Source organism: Rutidosis leptorrhynchoides, chromosome 1, assembly GCF_046630445.1.
Source record: "Rutidosis leptorrhynchoides isolate AG116_Rl617_1_P2 chromosome 1, CSIRO_AGI_Rlap_v1, whole genome shotgun sequence".
NCBI classification, from domain to species: Eukaryota; Viridiplantae; Streptophyta; class Magnoliopsida; order Asterales; family Asteraceae; genus Rutidosis; species Rutidosis leptorrhynchoides.
Window position 1 is genome coordinate 60,045,717 of NC_092333.1, and position 15,922 is coordinate 60,061,638.

General features: G+C 35.1%; 2 protein-coding genes across 2 annotated transcripts; one reads left to right on the top strand and one right to left on the bottom strand.

The window, feature by feature from the left end:
• Positions 1-2,752: 2,752 nt before the first annotated feature.
• Positions 2,753-5,326, top strand: LOC139860346 (probable jasmonic acid carboxyl methyltransferase 2). Its single transcript, XM_071849114.1, has 4 exons — positions 2,753-2,821; positions 3,724-4,122; positions 4,619-4,891; positions 4,976-5,326. Exons 1-4 carry the CDS (start codon positions 2,756-2,758, stop codon positions 5,324-5,326), a joined length of 1,089 nt encoding a protein of 362 aa, XP_071705215.1. The 5' UTR covers positions 2,753-2,755.
• A 2,560-nt stretch (positions 5,327-7,886) lies between these two features.
• Positions 7,887-10,835, bottom strand: LOC139860354 (protein IQ-DOMAIN 6). The gene is made up of 5 exons (XM_071849122.1): positions 10,733-10,835; positions 9,921-10,181; positions 9,147-9,374; positions 8,932-9,045; positions 7,887-8,594 (listed from the first exon to the last, which is right to left on the bottom strand). Exons 1-5 carry the CDS (start codon positions 10,793-10,795, stop codon positions 7,887-7,889), a joined length of 1,374 nt encoding a protein of 457 aa, XP_071705223.1. The 5' UTR covers positions 10,796-10,835.
• Between the last annotated feature and the right edge of the window lie 5,087 nt (positions 10,836-15,922).

Consider the following 15,922-nt stretch of genomic DNA (forward strand, 5'->3'; position numbering starts at 1 on the left):
ACAGTTTAATCAATCTTTACAGACCTTCCAGTTTTAATCATCAAACAGACATGTCATTTGATCAAGCCTTTATCTCATGGCAAATCACGTATTCAGAAGTTACCATACAAATGAAATACATCAAGTAACATATAAAATAACATATTCCAGAAGATTAAAGCCTCAATCAATTTCTAGTTCACTCCACAAAATTTTATTTAACTTTGAAAACAGATTCAGCTCACTTAAAAACATAAATCTTCGTTTTGACATAACGGGAGCATTACATAAGCTTTTGACGCAAATCTTAAGTCTAACATGCATAACTTTTCACAATGAATACAATAGTACACTTTTTATTAGCCAAAACACAAAGCAAACAATTCAGAAAATTCGGATTTCATACATAACCTAGTCAAAACTTCGATTAAGCATATCTTGAGCATACGATAACGAAATCAAGCAAAATCAAAGTCCAAAATTAATAACTTTTCGATATCTATCCATCTAAACATATTACAAGATCAGTCCACAAGTCAATTTTATCAGATCTACAAGATACAAATTCGTTTTTCATGCAAACAACATCAATCGATCAATCAAACGATAAACTACAACGCAAAACATCATCAATTGAGCACTAGACTTGATTACACTATATAATTGAACAAAAATCTGAATTATAACAATTAGGGTTATAAGTTATACCTTAAAAACAAAATTAATTGCTACTAGCGTATAGAGAACGATGCAAGGAACAATCTTTATGCACGAGGTTTGATCTAATTTCAACTTTTGATGATGATGGTGGGGGTTGTGGGTGTCGACGGCTCAAAGGGGAGAGGGGAGAGGGAGTGTCGACCAAGAAAAGAGAAAAAGTGAGGGTTTAGGCTAGTTACTTGCTATTTATAATTAGGGTTAGGGCCTAAAACTAGCACACTAATGATTCACTAGTCAAAACAAGTCCATTAAGGGGTGCCTTGGGGGGTTTCGGCCGAATGGCCCACCAAGGGGTGTCCTGGGCTCGGTTTTTGATAAATACTCATAAGCGCGTGGTCCGTTTCGTTGCCGTTAACCGTACCGGGTCTCCGGAACGTTAACTAGTCGTTGAAATGCAATCACCACATTTAATTCATTAAGTCAATAATAAATTAAATAAGTTTTTCTTAAAGTGAATAATTATTAAAAATAATTATTTAGTCGTTTTTCTGAGTTCCGTAAACTGAAAAGCTTTTTAGGTGATTTACTTAATCATAACGTTTCCTAGTTATTTCGCTATCCGAAATAAGTTCACAAATTAATATAACATATTAATTCAAATAATCCACTAGGATCAAATATGCATTTAATTCTGTTAAACACACAAAGTCTAAGTAAACACAGTTAAATACTTAACGGACAAGTAACGATAGTAAACGGAAAAAGTCGGGTTGTTACATTTGAACATGATGTCTCTTGTTATGATAATAGAACACCGACTACTAGACTCTTTTTCATGGCGTAAGTTAGAAGTGGCAAGGAGGGGTTGTGACCACCCAAGAAATCAAGTCACACACTCTCTGCTTTTACACGACCCAAGAAATCAAGTCACACACACTCTACCTATTTTTTGTACTACCAGTTAGTTTCTTTCCACAAACCACAAGATCAAAGTTAAATCTGTTACCTCACTCGGATCCCATTTGTAGGATTCCTTTTTAGGCCAATAACATGTTCTACATAACTTGAGCTCCTTATTACTTTAAAGCTAATTAGTGATAGAACTAGATACCCCAAGTCCTTTTATACATACTTTGTTTCTTTTAATTTTCTATGTAGGACACCTATTAACTGATTATTTCTAACATGTGTAGTAAAGAAAATGTATGTTAATATCATATATTGCGTAATGATGCTCCATTGCATCCTGCAAGAAATAAAGAGTTAAATTTAAGATATAGTTAGAATTTCTGGTGTTGTAACTCATCTATCTTTCTAGTATGATTTCTAGTAAAATTTGATTGTTAAAAAATAAAAATAAAAAACTTTGTGTCTTATTCGTCATATATACAAATCAAAGATTTATCTTAATTTTTTTTTAAAATATCAATGATTTTTTATTTTTATTTTTTTGAATTAGCAAGGAAACTCTTTATGAACGAGCATATTGACTCTTCCATAAAGGTTAAAACTCGGGTAATCAATGAAAATGATATAGATTAGTTTGTCCAGTAACTAATGTACTCATATTGATCCGGTTTATGCTTTTGAATATTAATAAACTTTATGTGTATCAATCTCATACAGTAAAATATATAGTTCATCTGTTTTATATTAATTGTCTGTAAAAAAAAGTATATAGTTATAGAAAATTCATCATTACATCGTATTTTTTAAATACTTTACGATTTATATCATTACTTTTAGCTATCTTTTTGTCTTAAATACATATATTATTTGGAGTAGATATGAAATTTATATTCTCATTTATTTATTTATTTATGAAACTGAACAAATAATCTATAATATTTTAAAAAGAAACGGTAGACAATAAATTTTTTTAGAACGGAGTGAGTATATATACTTTTTATATATTTGATATTTTTGAGTATAACATTTATGTGTAACTAATAATGATAGTTGTAAGTCGTGGTATATATATGTTATTTTAATACTTCATTTGAGTTTGTTTACCATCAATGAATGATCCCCAACTTTCTATAAATTGTGTGAAGATTAAACCACTTTCTTGCACTAATCTTAGTTTAAGTTTTAGAAACGCACAAAGATTCAAATCATGCAAGTCACTCACATGAACAAAGGAGATGGAGATATTAGCTATGCCAAAAACTCGCTGCTTCAGGTACTTCTAAACTAATACCCGATGACCTTCAGTCCAATATTTATACACCTCAAATTCATTTTTTTAAAATTTCGTTAACGATTCTTCATGTGTGTTAGCATCATCTTTTTTCTTCCCTTTTTCAAGCGATTCAAAAGATCATGATTTCAATAATTTTAATAAAAATTTAGTTCTTCTTTTGTTATTGATTTTCTTAATGTATGTAATTGATGCAGCATTAACGGTTTGTAATTTAAGTAGTATACTTAATACTATATGTGTTTCATATATTTGATTTATATGCGTACTTTTTTATAGAACGACAACTCACACAGCCAAAACGAATATTTAATTCACATGAATATTAAGTTATAACACGTATGGATATGTGTTTATATATGTTGAATATGATGTAAATATGGATAAAATCAACTAATTCATAGCTTAGTGGTATAAGAAGAAACTTTCAACATGGGTTTTAAGCCTTAGCTCGCGTTTATAATAATACAAGAACAATAGTTTGTGAAAAAGGCTATTTCGTTACTAACTACACAAAACTGGTCACTAAGTCAAGTTTGTTACCAAAATAGGCCGGTCACTAATCGTCACTATAGTAAACAAAAAGCCACGGTGCTTATATTTGGTTGCTAAGTACCTCTCCCATGGAAAAAATATATTCGCCCGCAAAACACTATTTGAGACCAAAATAATAAAATGGGTCACTATACTAACCATTTGTTAGGTCACTAATACCGTATAATGACAAAGATTCAGTAATGATTTTTAATGATAACTAAATAGCATTAATTGTGAAGAAAATAACATCGTCGGTAGAAAAATGTTCACGTAAAGACATTTTTCTTGTAGCTAGAAAAATGTTCACTTAAAGACATTTTTCGCTAATTATGGATGTTTGATCGCAGAACAAGATATTATCGTTAGGTAGTTCAATGATGGAATCTGCCATTGATAAAATCATGTTGGAGGTGCAACCGCAGAGTATGGGGGTTGCTGATCTTGGGTGCGCATCTGGACCTAACAGCTTGACTAGAGTGTACGAAATGATTCATATGGTTGATGTTGTTTGTTGTCGAATGGATCGACCTATACCTGAACTAAGGGTGTCTTTAAATGATCTCCCTTCCAATGACTTCAATCTTGTGTTTGAGATGTTACCGGAACTTTACAAGAAAGTGAACAACGTTTATGGAATCAAGGGTTGTTATGTGTGCGGTGTACCTGGTTCGTTTTATGGTAGGTTGTTTCCTAACAAGAGTCTTCACCTTGTTCATTCTTCAATGAGCCTCCACTGGCTCTCTCAGGTTGGTACTTAAATCAATTAAAGTACTAAGTTTGTACTTTTATAAATTAAATTTAGTATAACCTTGTGTTGTAGCTCATGTGGTAGTGGTATGTCTCTCTTAGCGAGAGGCCGGGAATTCGACTCTTGTGGGGTGCAACATTGTACACACGCCCCTTTACCATTGTATTCCACCCAAGAGTTCCTTCCGCAACATGACGTTGTGGGGGCAGTGGGGGAGGGGTGTTTTACCGACCATGCCTTCGGATTGGGCCGGGTTTCCTCCTGGGCAACAGTTGAGCTGTTGAGGGCGGGTTATGCAACTGTGAGAGATGCACGGGTTGGAGGTTAAGTCCCCGTGGGTGATCCCATACTTTTGTTTAAAAAAAAATAGTAGTAAAATGTAATTTGAATGTAATGGTTATGTTTGTGTGAGTTTTTTTAGCGTCAACAACTAAGTCATGACAATGGTTATGTTTATGTGAGTTTTTTTAAACAATGCTTGTGATATTGAGTAGGCTCCGCGAGACTTGGAACCTATGGTTGGAACCCATATAAACAAAGAGAAGATATACATATCAACCGGTTGCTCTGAAAGCGTAGTGAAAGCATATCAACAACAGTTTCAAGAGGATTACTCATTATTTTTTAGGTCACGTGCCAAGGAGATGGTTGTTGGAGGACGCATGGTTTTGTCATTTATAGGTAGGAGGTCTCCTGACCCTCGTGCACCCGAGGCTTGCTTCGACATGGAACTTTTTTCTCGCTCTCTAATGAGTATGGCTTTAGATGTATGTATAGTGTAAATTCTCTCTATGTATATTTTTCACTTAGTTTTTTTGAGTGATGTTGAAATTTGTTAAATGTTTATATAGGGACTTGTTGAGAAGGAAATGATTGATGCATTTAACATTCCTTGTTATCTACCAAGCCGAGAAGAAGTTGAACATGAGATTGAAAAAGAAGGATCATTTGTTGTTGAGGGTGTTGAAGCTAAGGAGATGGACTGGGTTAGTGAGTTAAGTAAATTTGCCGAGAAAATCGGATATCTAGCTGCTAAAAGTTATCGTGCTGTGATGGAGCCATTGTTTAGGAGCCATTTTCGGTTCAAGCCAGAAGTGATGGATGAGTTATTTCATCGATATGCTAAACTTGTGGATGATTGCATCTCTGAGGTGTCATACAAGCATATTCATTGGGTTTTCTCTTTGGCGAGAAAGGGCTAGCTAGAGTCGATCCTAAGTTTGAGTGTGATCTCAATGCCACAGCCCTTATGTGATGAGATGACTTCCTTGATTATACTCTTGAGGAATATACGCCAACACTTGACCTTCATATTTCACATTCGTAAAATTTAGTATCGTTGTTGTTACAGCTCGTTCTTTGTCTAATAAACTTCTAAATTTATTTTTGGTACTCATTACTGGAGGAGAGCACCCGTAGTTTCCAAAATTATACAAGTGAAGGAACACAGAAAATTGTAAATGAATGAATTGATATACGAAAATCAAAACATACAATGAACTGAAGAAGCAAACGTATAAAACAAAAGAAAGTCCATCCAAGCAAAAGAAAATATATATATATATATATATATATATATATATATATATATATATATATACTTTGAATTTACACAAGATAGAAACTCATCAACCTATATATGAAAAAAGTACGGAGTAATTAGGAGTAATTAGTAAAGCTCGCTTCGCTTAACCCAATTCTTTCAACTCAACCCTACCTTTTTTGACCGTAGAAATTAATTAAGTATATGAATTAGTTAAACGACAATCTAGTCACGCAAAAATAAAGCGCAAATCGGTAATTTCACTGTTATATATATTATATAGCATTTTTCTTCGTCTTTCTATTATACCCCAAACTGCAATCAGCGTCCCTCGGATTTTTTTCTTTTTTTGCTTTCATAATACTTTTATTTGCAAAAATTTGCAATCAAAGTCCCTCTATCTAAATTTCGTTAAAATAGTCCGTTAGCCTTTGACATGTGTCTTGCATGTGAAGGTAAATTCGTCGTTTTAGTCTTCTTCTTCATTGAATCTGAAACCTTCTCTTACTCAACTTGTTTTTCCCCAAATGTCGAACCCTAATTTTATAAATCGCGAAATTGAAATCTAATACTAAAATGAAGAATCAAGATAATGGGACCTACAAATCAAACATTTTTATTTTTCTTGTATACAAAGCAAACCAAAATCAACAACCTTTTTCTAGACTCTATGTTTTCATCATCATCTATGTTCATGAACAAAAACACTGCACATCTCTCGTTATTCTCTGTCTGTATAAATTGTTATAAATCTATATCTATCCATTTTCCTTTTTTATTACGGAGTATTTCGTATTATTATGGGTATTTAATCTATGGGTATTTCCTTTTTAATAAATTTCTCTTGCTTTTCAAAAAAAAAAAAAAAATTCGTATTATTATGGGTATTTAATCTATGTTCATGTAAACACATTCGGGTACATTGCAAAAGCTATTGGACCCCAGATGTGTTAGATACCCTTTTAAACAACTGTTTCAAGTTGCATAAACATGAAACATGCTCTCCTTTCACAACTCATGGTACAATTTTTACTTTTCTATAAACTCTAATTTTAAATCCAAAAGATTTCCCTTTTTCTATTTCAAGTTACTTTTAATTTAGAATCTAAATTTTAGATACATAGCCTAATTTTGTACTAACAATAAGGTAAAAAGTAGTAATTCATTTGAGTGGTTACAGATAATGTACCCGACAGTGATGGCTGCTCCGGTCACCATCGCTTCCGGCGGTGATGGATGCTCCGGTCACCATCTCACCACCAACATTGTGTTTTCGAATAACAAAATCGAAGACTTCATTCGTCAATTACAGGTGTGGATCGGAGGTTCAGGTGCAAAGCGGAAGTCATAGCATTATGTCATCTACTCTGATTCATGTGTTTTGTTCCGATCTGAGGGTTTCACCCTCAACATAGCCTTTTTAATTTTTTGTTCTCTTTTGTCATTTTTGATTTCAAGAAAATAAAATTGAAGGAAGAAGGTACTAATGGAGGCTGAGTTTTGATTTTAGGGTTTGATGGATTTTAGAAGTGATAGTGACAATGGCGTAATTACAGAGGTGGCACAACACACCCTTTGATTGACTTTGAGCCTATAACAGACTTTTTTAACAATAGTATAACGGAGGGACTTTGATTGTAAATTTTTGCAAATAAAAGGATTCTGATAGCGAAAAAAATTCGAAAAACGCTGATAGCAATATGGAAATTATTAATGACATAATACACATAATACCTACACGATCAGTGAGGCCCTCCTCGTGATCCGTGACGATCACCCAGTCACGAACTTCTTGTTTCGAACGCCATTAACCTCTCAAAACAAACGTTCAACACACTTTTCGCATTTTGTACTAGCCTTCGTATTTCAGCACCAGGCTTGCGATCCACGAGCTTCTACCTACTCGGATTATTCCTTTTCCATCTTCGCTCCATCTTCACACTTGACACTGTTTAAGGTAGTTCATATTTTAATTTAGTCGGTTAAAGTTAAATCTATTAGTTTAAAGCTAGTCGGAATTTTTCGATCAAATACAACAAAGTCAAGGTTTTGACTACACTCAAATCTAAACGTTTATTAGACAAACGAAAGAAGCATCGACAACGAAAATTTACAAAACCATGAAAAAATATTACAGGAACAACAAGCAGTTGAACATAGCAACAAACTCCAGGTCATCGAAAAAACAATTGCAAAATAATAGAGTACAACAACACACTTCAAGCATAGCTGCTTCTGTTCCTCAATTTCCCCGAGTTTTTCTCCATACGGTTCTGCATTGGTCTAGACACTACAGACAAATTAACCGAAGAAGGCTCAGAACAATTGCTACTGTGCGAGTCAATGTTGCATAACACACCCGAGTTTTTAAGAAACTGAAAGTCATCCATTGACTGCCTGTAAATTCTAGGAGACGGGTTTCTCTGTTTAGCTTTAGTTGACTCAGTCAAACTCATATAACTCGGTGGTTTAGCGTTGTTGTTACTATTAGTATTGTTTTCTTCTGTTCGTTCCATGGAAACTGGAGTTGCGGATGTGCACAAAGACGATGAACCTGAGCTCGCATCATATCGGTACTCAGAACTTGGGCTTGATGATGACCGGGTGCGTTGACCTTGACCTATCATCATTTGAGGTGGTTTTGCTGATATTCTAGTGGTCATGTTGTTTCTTTTGACTTTGACCATCTCGGGTTCGGACGATTTCTTGATAATTTTGTGGCTTTCGGTGTTAATTTTTGATGGTGGTGGAGTTGTTTCTGATACGTTGTTTTGACCTTGTTCCATTAACCGATTCTCCCATGGTTTGGCCGACATCCACCGCTCTAACCAACTCCAGCCCCAGCTCGTTTTGTCGAACTCGTTGTTTTTAAGTGATGTTAACGAACCACTTTTATTAGCATCCAACCCTTGGTTCGATTTCCATTGCTACCATACAAAAAACAAAAAAACAAAAAACACAAAACAAAAAATCAGGATTATGAATTATGCTAAGACGCCCTTAGGGTTGTCATTAACATGCTTAAAGGTGTTGTGCATTTCAGTAACCGTCAGCTTAAAGTCAACTTATTATAGCTATGTACAACACCTTTAAGCACGTTAACGACATCCCTTAATATTCAATAATTATGTATGTCAATTGAAAAAAATTCTTTCACAAAGATTGTATTGACTCGTAACAAATAATTTTCATTTGAATGTGTGCCCATTTTGACCCGTCATAAAACCCACCCATAATACCACCTGCTCAAAGAAAGAACTTTACCTTCTGGGCAAGACCATAAGCTAGTGCTCTTTCACGTTTAAACGCTCCTTCTTGTCTCATTTGAATCTTTGCTTTAACCTCTTGCAAAGTACCCTTTCGGTCACACCATCCTTCCTGTAATTTGTAAAGTAAAGATAATATTAATATAAGTGTGTAGAAAAGCAAAATAAAACAGTATGATGAATTGGTCTATGTAATCTATTGATTTGTTGTACCTCGGCCTCTCTTAGGAGCTCGGCTTGGGTGCGGCGTTCGTCAAGCATGTGTTGGACCGCTTGACCTTCGATGGACATGCGAACACGGCGAGCCCTGACTCTGGCTTGTACACGAACTAGAGCTTGCATGCACCGTAGAGTCAAGGCAGCTTGTTTCCTGACCTGTCTTCCTCGGACTAATGCTTGAATCCTGACCACTCCTTTCAAAGCTCTTAATGCTCTTCTTGCCTACATTAAATCCTTGTTATAATTAGTATTACACAAAAATGATCAGATAAAGATTGTAACTTTCTGACTCCAAACATATTTGTGCTTAATACACAAATTTATGCTATTAATTTGAGACAGACCCGTATGAGATATGAGTCTAAATCAAATGCCACAAATACCCTTCTAAGTGTGTGAACGAGTAATTTCTGTTTTAATTTTGTGATAATTATTATTATTTTTTATACAAATATCTGTAATTTTCATATGAGTTTCATCTAAATCTAAATCAAAGCTGAAAATAGCCATGTAAAGTGGAACTTTTTGCAACAGTTTTCTTAAGTTATTAAACTCAATGGTGGAAATATCATCCTTCTCAGTTATATATTTCTAGCATTGAATATGATAAATCTAACACAATTGTTCACTTACTACTTGTACACGTACAAGATGTGTGAACAAGAAATTTTGTCATGTAAAATGATTATAAAAGTTACCCAAAAACACAATTAAATTGTATGAATAATTACTGATCAAGGATAAAGAAAGGGATATATAAATATATACCAAAAAGCCACGAAAAGCGGTTTGGATACGAATAGCAGCCCATTGTTGCTTAACAGCCTTGAAATGTTTAGGTTGAGCTCTAATAACAGTAGCAACAGCAGCAGAAAAAGCATCAGAGGAAGAAGTAACAACAGAAGATGAATCTTCATCATCATTTGTTCCTCTGTAACTTCCTTTAAAACCACCTTTCCAACTCATTCCCATTTCCCCTGATCCACTCCTCCATAACTTCCATTTCTTCCCACTCTTCCCCACTTTTTCCTAATTCACAACAACATCATCATCATCATTCATACAGATCTTAATAATAAAGGTACAAATCAAAACATACCATTTATAAAATAACAAAATAGCAACAGGGTTTTTACATATCTGTATGATTTCAGTCATTACAAAAGTACTATTTATTGGGAGTTAAAAACCCTAGCATCAAACCCAGAAAAATTAAATCAAAAACAAATGAAGTCAAAAAATGATACTACATTTTTTTTTTTTTATAAGATGGAAAAAAAAATTGTAGGATGTGTACAATCAAAACAAATACTTTAATATTAAAAAAATTCGAGGTTAAAAATCTCTTGATTTTTAGAATAATTATCCGAAAAGCATAAACTTGAAGGTATTTTCTATTTTTCAAGAATCATCTTCTAAAAAGCATAAAAATTTCTGCAGCTAAACACAGCCTCCATACTACATCAAGAAAACCTCATGTTGCAAATTTAGGCACGATTAAATTAAATTAAATTAAAATTGAAAATTGAAAATAATATTTGAAAAAAAAAAGGAAAGTGGTAGTCCAATTTATTGCTTACCTCATCATTTTTATCTGATTTCTTAAGAATAAAAGCTTTCATCCATTTTCCAGAGGCACCCATTTCTCTTAAAACTCGAACCCAGAAGCAAACACAAAAACAAAAACAAAAACAATGGGTTTGGTTAAAATTTGTAGTGACAGAATAAAAATGAAAACTTTGAATTGAAGTGACAGTGGGGTGGTGGTTATTGGTAGTAGTAATAGTAATAAGTGGTTGATTATTTTGTCTTGTAGTAAAATATTGTTTGAAATTTGAAATGTAAGATAACGGGCAAGAAAAGGAATGTGATCATCGTTATTCCCGCTCAACGAGAAACAATAAATGGGTCATAATGCCCATTTGGGTCGTTGTTAATTACGAAAATGCCATTTATGAAAAGAAGTGAAAATGGAGGTCAGTTGTGTTGTTGATATCATGAAAAGGTCAAAACACATGGACCTAAAAGTTGTTTAAAGGGAACAGGAACATTGAAAAGCAAAATAGCAAAATGGCAAATCCCCTTGGAAACAAATTTGAACAATTTTGTGGATGGATTTCAAACTTGGTTGTCACCTTTTTGAAAATTATGAATTTTATAAAGTGAATTTGTTTTCTATTGTTTAACTACATTTACATATACACTAACTTGCGTAAAAATGGTGCAACCCTATTGCCCAACCATCTATCCACAGTAAAACAGTAACATGGTAAGGGTACTTTTGTCTTTTTACACTCCTACATATAAAGGTATTTTCGTAATTCTACTTCACCCACAGATATACCAGAAGCTTCTGGTGATGTTTTCATGGAGAATATTGACGGAGCTTCTGACTACACCATACATATTTTTAAGCATTTTTTAACTCTCACTAACACAACTCCACCATCACCACTAACCTCCTGCCACCACCACCCTGGACAACCACCATCATCACCACCAGTTACCTGCCACCAATAACCTCCTGCCACCACCAACCTGGACAACCACCACCATCACCACCAGTGACCATCATTCGATCTTCAACAAACACCATGGTCAACACTTCCACCACCTTCATTAACCTACGGCCACTACCACCGTGATATCCCATCCGGCACCCACCATCGACCTACCACAAACTCCGTCCATCATCGCCATCAAACAGCACCAACGACCACCGAGAATATAGATCTGAGTAAAAGCTTACAAAAATGAATAGCGATGGGTGGTTTGACACAAATATCAACAGCTGTAACTTCTTTTACAATAGAAACCATGGTTTTTATATTTATTCAATATTAAACCAAAAAAAACATCTAACAAAACTTAAAAACCTCAAATAGCTACATTCGGCGACCGTTTTCGTTAGCCATGAATAACGGAATTGGGGTATCAACCAGCCCGATCAGTTCTGGAAAGAAACAAAACGCGTTAAAACATAAAAAATTAACTAAAAACACAAAAATAAGACATGAATACTGTAGCGACCCGACAAAATCGTCATTGACGTTGCCGACTACTTAGGTCCCGTTACGTGGTCATAAGTCTTTAAAATAACGTTTGACCAAAATATGTCGCATTCATTTCAAATGTAAAGGTTGTTTCAAAGTTTACAAGAATAGTTCAACCATTAGTTACGTTACAAAGTTATAAGTACAAATGAAACCTATGCGACACAGTTTAAGATAAAGTCAAAAGACGTTCCATGTATGCATATATACTCGACATCCAATGCAAGTATCAAAATAATGAGCGGAAGCATGTATCACATATCGTTCAAAGACCTGAGAAAAACATAGAAATCTGTCAACGAAAACGTTGGTGAAATCATAGGTTTAAGTAAGTAAGTAAGTACAAATGAACCACAAGATTTATATCATTTCAATAATAGTAAACCATTCCAAAAATTGTTATCACGAGCACCCAATTATCAAGGCTTAACTTTCCTTCCATAGAACCCCATCACAATAGTGTTAGAACATACACCGTTTCTCGAAACTATATTTCATCCGAAGTAACGGTAGCGAACCGTCCGAATGAGGGTTTGTCAAACCCATATGGCCATATAACATAAGTTCTCGCTTACACCCGGCAAGTGTAAATAATGATAATCGAATTGAGGATTTTGTTCTAACTCGTATGTAGAATGTTTGTTTTCATACTTGTGTTCACTTTGTAAAATGAAACGTTTATGTTTTCTCATCCCAATGTAAGTTTAAAAGAGCAAAAGTGGGACTATGATCTCACCTTGAGTGCACGAGTAAATAAAGTACTTCACAAGTAACTTGTGCAAGAACGAGTGCTAGTCTTGACCTAAACAAGTAGGTTGTATCAATAACGGTAAACACAGTTGGTCAAAGATGTTCAATTAGTCCTATGGCTCATTATGACTCGATTAATGTAGCATGTGAATCAAATTATCAAGTTTTATGCAAGATTCAAGTATAAAAGCATGTTAGAAACGATCGCATAAGTATTCGGTTAAGTTTGATTAAAAGTCAAACTTGGTCAAAGTCAAAGTCAACGGGGTCGGGTCGGGTATCCGACAATTTTTCTATGAAAGATAAGCATATATAAGTATGTTGGCCAAGTTTCATGTTAATCGGACATGTATAGCATAGCGGGAATTAAACGAAAAAAAATAAAAAAATTTGGACAGCAGCCTTCAGATGCGCCGCATCTGCAAGTGATGCGCCGCATCAGTAGCAGATGCGCCGCATCCAAGGCAGATGCGCCGCATCCCTACCTGATTCAGTGAAACTGCTTAAAAATTTTACAAGTCTTGGACCAAACTTCAATTTATCATAACTAATGAACCGTAAACACCTAAAACGCATACCATACATCGTTGGAAAGGTAATTTAACAAGGAATACAACTAAACACTTTTCATCACACAAAAATATCATTTATAATAACCGAATCCTCGTCAAGTGATCATTAACGGTTCATTATCAAAGTTTCAAGTTAATAAAACGTATTTTATGATTCGGGAATCCAATTTACACATACGATATGCCGTTTCGAAGGTATTTAAACATACATTGCAACTAAACACTTACTAACAACATTAACAAGTATTCAATGCATCAAAAGCTCATTTTAAAGTTTATCAAACCCTAACCAAAATCATGAATTCAACTATTTTGTAAATGAAGCTTTTCTAAATCAACCCACACATCAAATTGATGCTAATGATGCTAGTAACACATTTAATACATGAACTTTAACATTTAAACAACATTTAATCATACAAAATTCAAGATTAAGCACACCCATTTTTCATATTCAAGCTAGTAACTCAAAACAACAAATCGAGCAAACCAGACACATATTCATGTTAGACTTGAGCCATAGACACTAATTAACACTTTTATAAGTCAAAATTAGCAATAACACAAAATCTAGTGATTTTAGAAAGTTACCCAAACATGATGAAATCGGTATGGAATTGAAGAGGAAGATGCAAGGATTCCAAATATGTAATTTGTTTTGGGAAACACTTGCTAGATTGGAAATAGATGATGATTCTTTGAATTTGAGTTTGAGAGAAAAGTTGAAGTATTAGAGAAAAGAGGAGGTGAAATGAATGGATGAGAGTGAGATTGACCACTTTGACCTAGTCAAAATTTTGGTCATTTGGCAACATTGGTCCCTCAAGTTTAAAGCGGGTGCGTGAATTACCTAAACGAGATAATTTAAAAATGCGTATTAACGGAAAATGTTATAATTATATAACGGACTTTAAAATAATTAAACGGAAGGTAAATGGAAAAAGGCGGGATGTTACATTACCTACTCCTTAAAAGAAATTTCGTCCCGAAATTTAAGTAGGCGTAGTAGTCGTTGTTTCTTCCTCGAGATCTTGCGTTTCTAAATCCGTGAATAGATGAGGGTACTTCTTTTGCATTTGATCTTACCTTTCCCAAGTAAACTCGGGTCCCCTTTTGGCATTCCAACGGACCTTGACAATTGGAATTCGGCTTTGTTTTAGCGTTTTGACGGAGTGGTCCACAATTTCAACCGGTTCTTCCACAAAATGGAGCTTGTCATTAATATTAAGCTCCTTGAGAGGGATGACGAGTTCAGGTTCGACAAAACACTTCTTCAAGTTCGATACATGGAAAGTAGGATGAACGGAGCTTAATTGAGGCGGAAGGTCTAAACAATATGCAACAGTTCCAACACGCTCCAAGATTTCGAAAGGACCAATATACCGCGGATTTAACTTCCCATGTTTTCCGAAATGGATTACACCTTTACAAGGTGCGACTTTTAACATTACGCGGTCACCGGCTTGAAATTTAAGGTCGTTGTGTCTTTTGTCGGTATAGCTCTTTTGGCGACTACCGGCCGTCCGGAGCCTATCTCAGATTTGAACGATCTTCTCAGTTGTTTCATGAATAAGTTCGGGTCCGGTGATTTGTGTGTCGCCTACTTCGGCCGAACAAAGAGGAGAACGACATTTTCGGCCATACAAAGCTTCGAAAGGTGCGGCGTTAATACTCGCGTGGTAACTATTGTTGTAAGAGAATTCGGCGAGAGGCATGTGCTTGTCCCAAGCTTTTTCGAAATCGATAACACAAGCTCGTAGCATGTCTTCTAAGGTTTGAATTGTGCGTTCGCTTTGTCCGTCAGTTTGTGGATGATATGCGGTGCTCATGTCTAAACGCATTCCCAACGCTTCTTGTAAAGTACGCCAAAATCTAGAAACAAAACACCGTCTCGGTCGGAAATAATCGATAAAGGCACACCGTGACGGGCAACGATCTCTTTAATGTAAAGTTGTGCAAGTTTTTCTATGTTGTCGGTTTCCTTCATGGCTAGGAAGTGAGCGGATTTGGTGAGACGGTTAACAATAACCCAAATAGTATCATAACCGCCCACCGTCTTTGGTAGTTTGGTGATAAAATTCATCGTTATCCTTTCCCACTTCCATTGCGGGATTTTGGGTTGTTGAAGTAGTCCGGACGGTCTTTGATGTTCGGCTTTGACTTTGGAGCAAGTTAGGCACCTTCCAACATAAGTAGCAACGTCCCTTTTAATGTTCGGCCACCAATATTGTTCTTTGAGGTCATGGTACATCTTATTGGCACCGGGGTGAATCGAATATCTTGACTTATGGGCTTCATCTAGAATAAGGCTTCGCAAGTCCCCATAATTAGGCTCCCAAATTCTTCCGGCGAAATATCGAAGTCCGGTCTCCTTAACTTCGAATCGAGAGGTGAG

Excerpts from the sequence above, each read along its gene's own strand:
- LOC139860346 (XM_071849114.1), top strand. The coding sequence starts at position 2,756 with ATGCAAGTCACTCACATGAACAAAGGAGATGGAGATATTAGCTATGCC. Across the intron at positions 4,123-4,618 it reads GCCTCCACTGGCTCTCTCAG|GCTCCGCGAGACTTGGAACC; the intron begins GTTGGTACTTAA and ends GATATTGAGTAG. Across the intron at positions 4,892-4,975 it reads TAATGAGTATGGCTTTAGAT|GGACTTGTTGAGAAGGAAAT; the intron begins GTATGTATAGTG and ends ATGTTTATATAG.
- LOC139860354 (XM_071849122.1), bottom strand. The coding sequence starts at position 10,795 with ATGGGTGCCTCTGGAAAATGGATGAAAGCTTTTATTCTTAAGAAATCA. Across the intron at positions 9,375-9,920 it reads CCGCTTTTCGTGGCTTTTTG|GCAAGAAGAGCATTAAGAGC; the intron begins GTATATATTTAT and ends GATTTAATGTAG. Across the intron at positions 8,595-8,931 it reads CTTATGGTCTTGCCCAGAAG|CAATGGAAATCGAACCAAGG; the intron begins GTAAAGTTCTTT and ends TTTGTATGGTAG.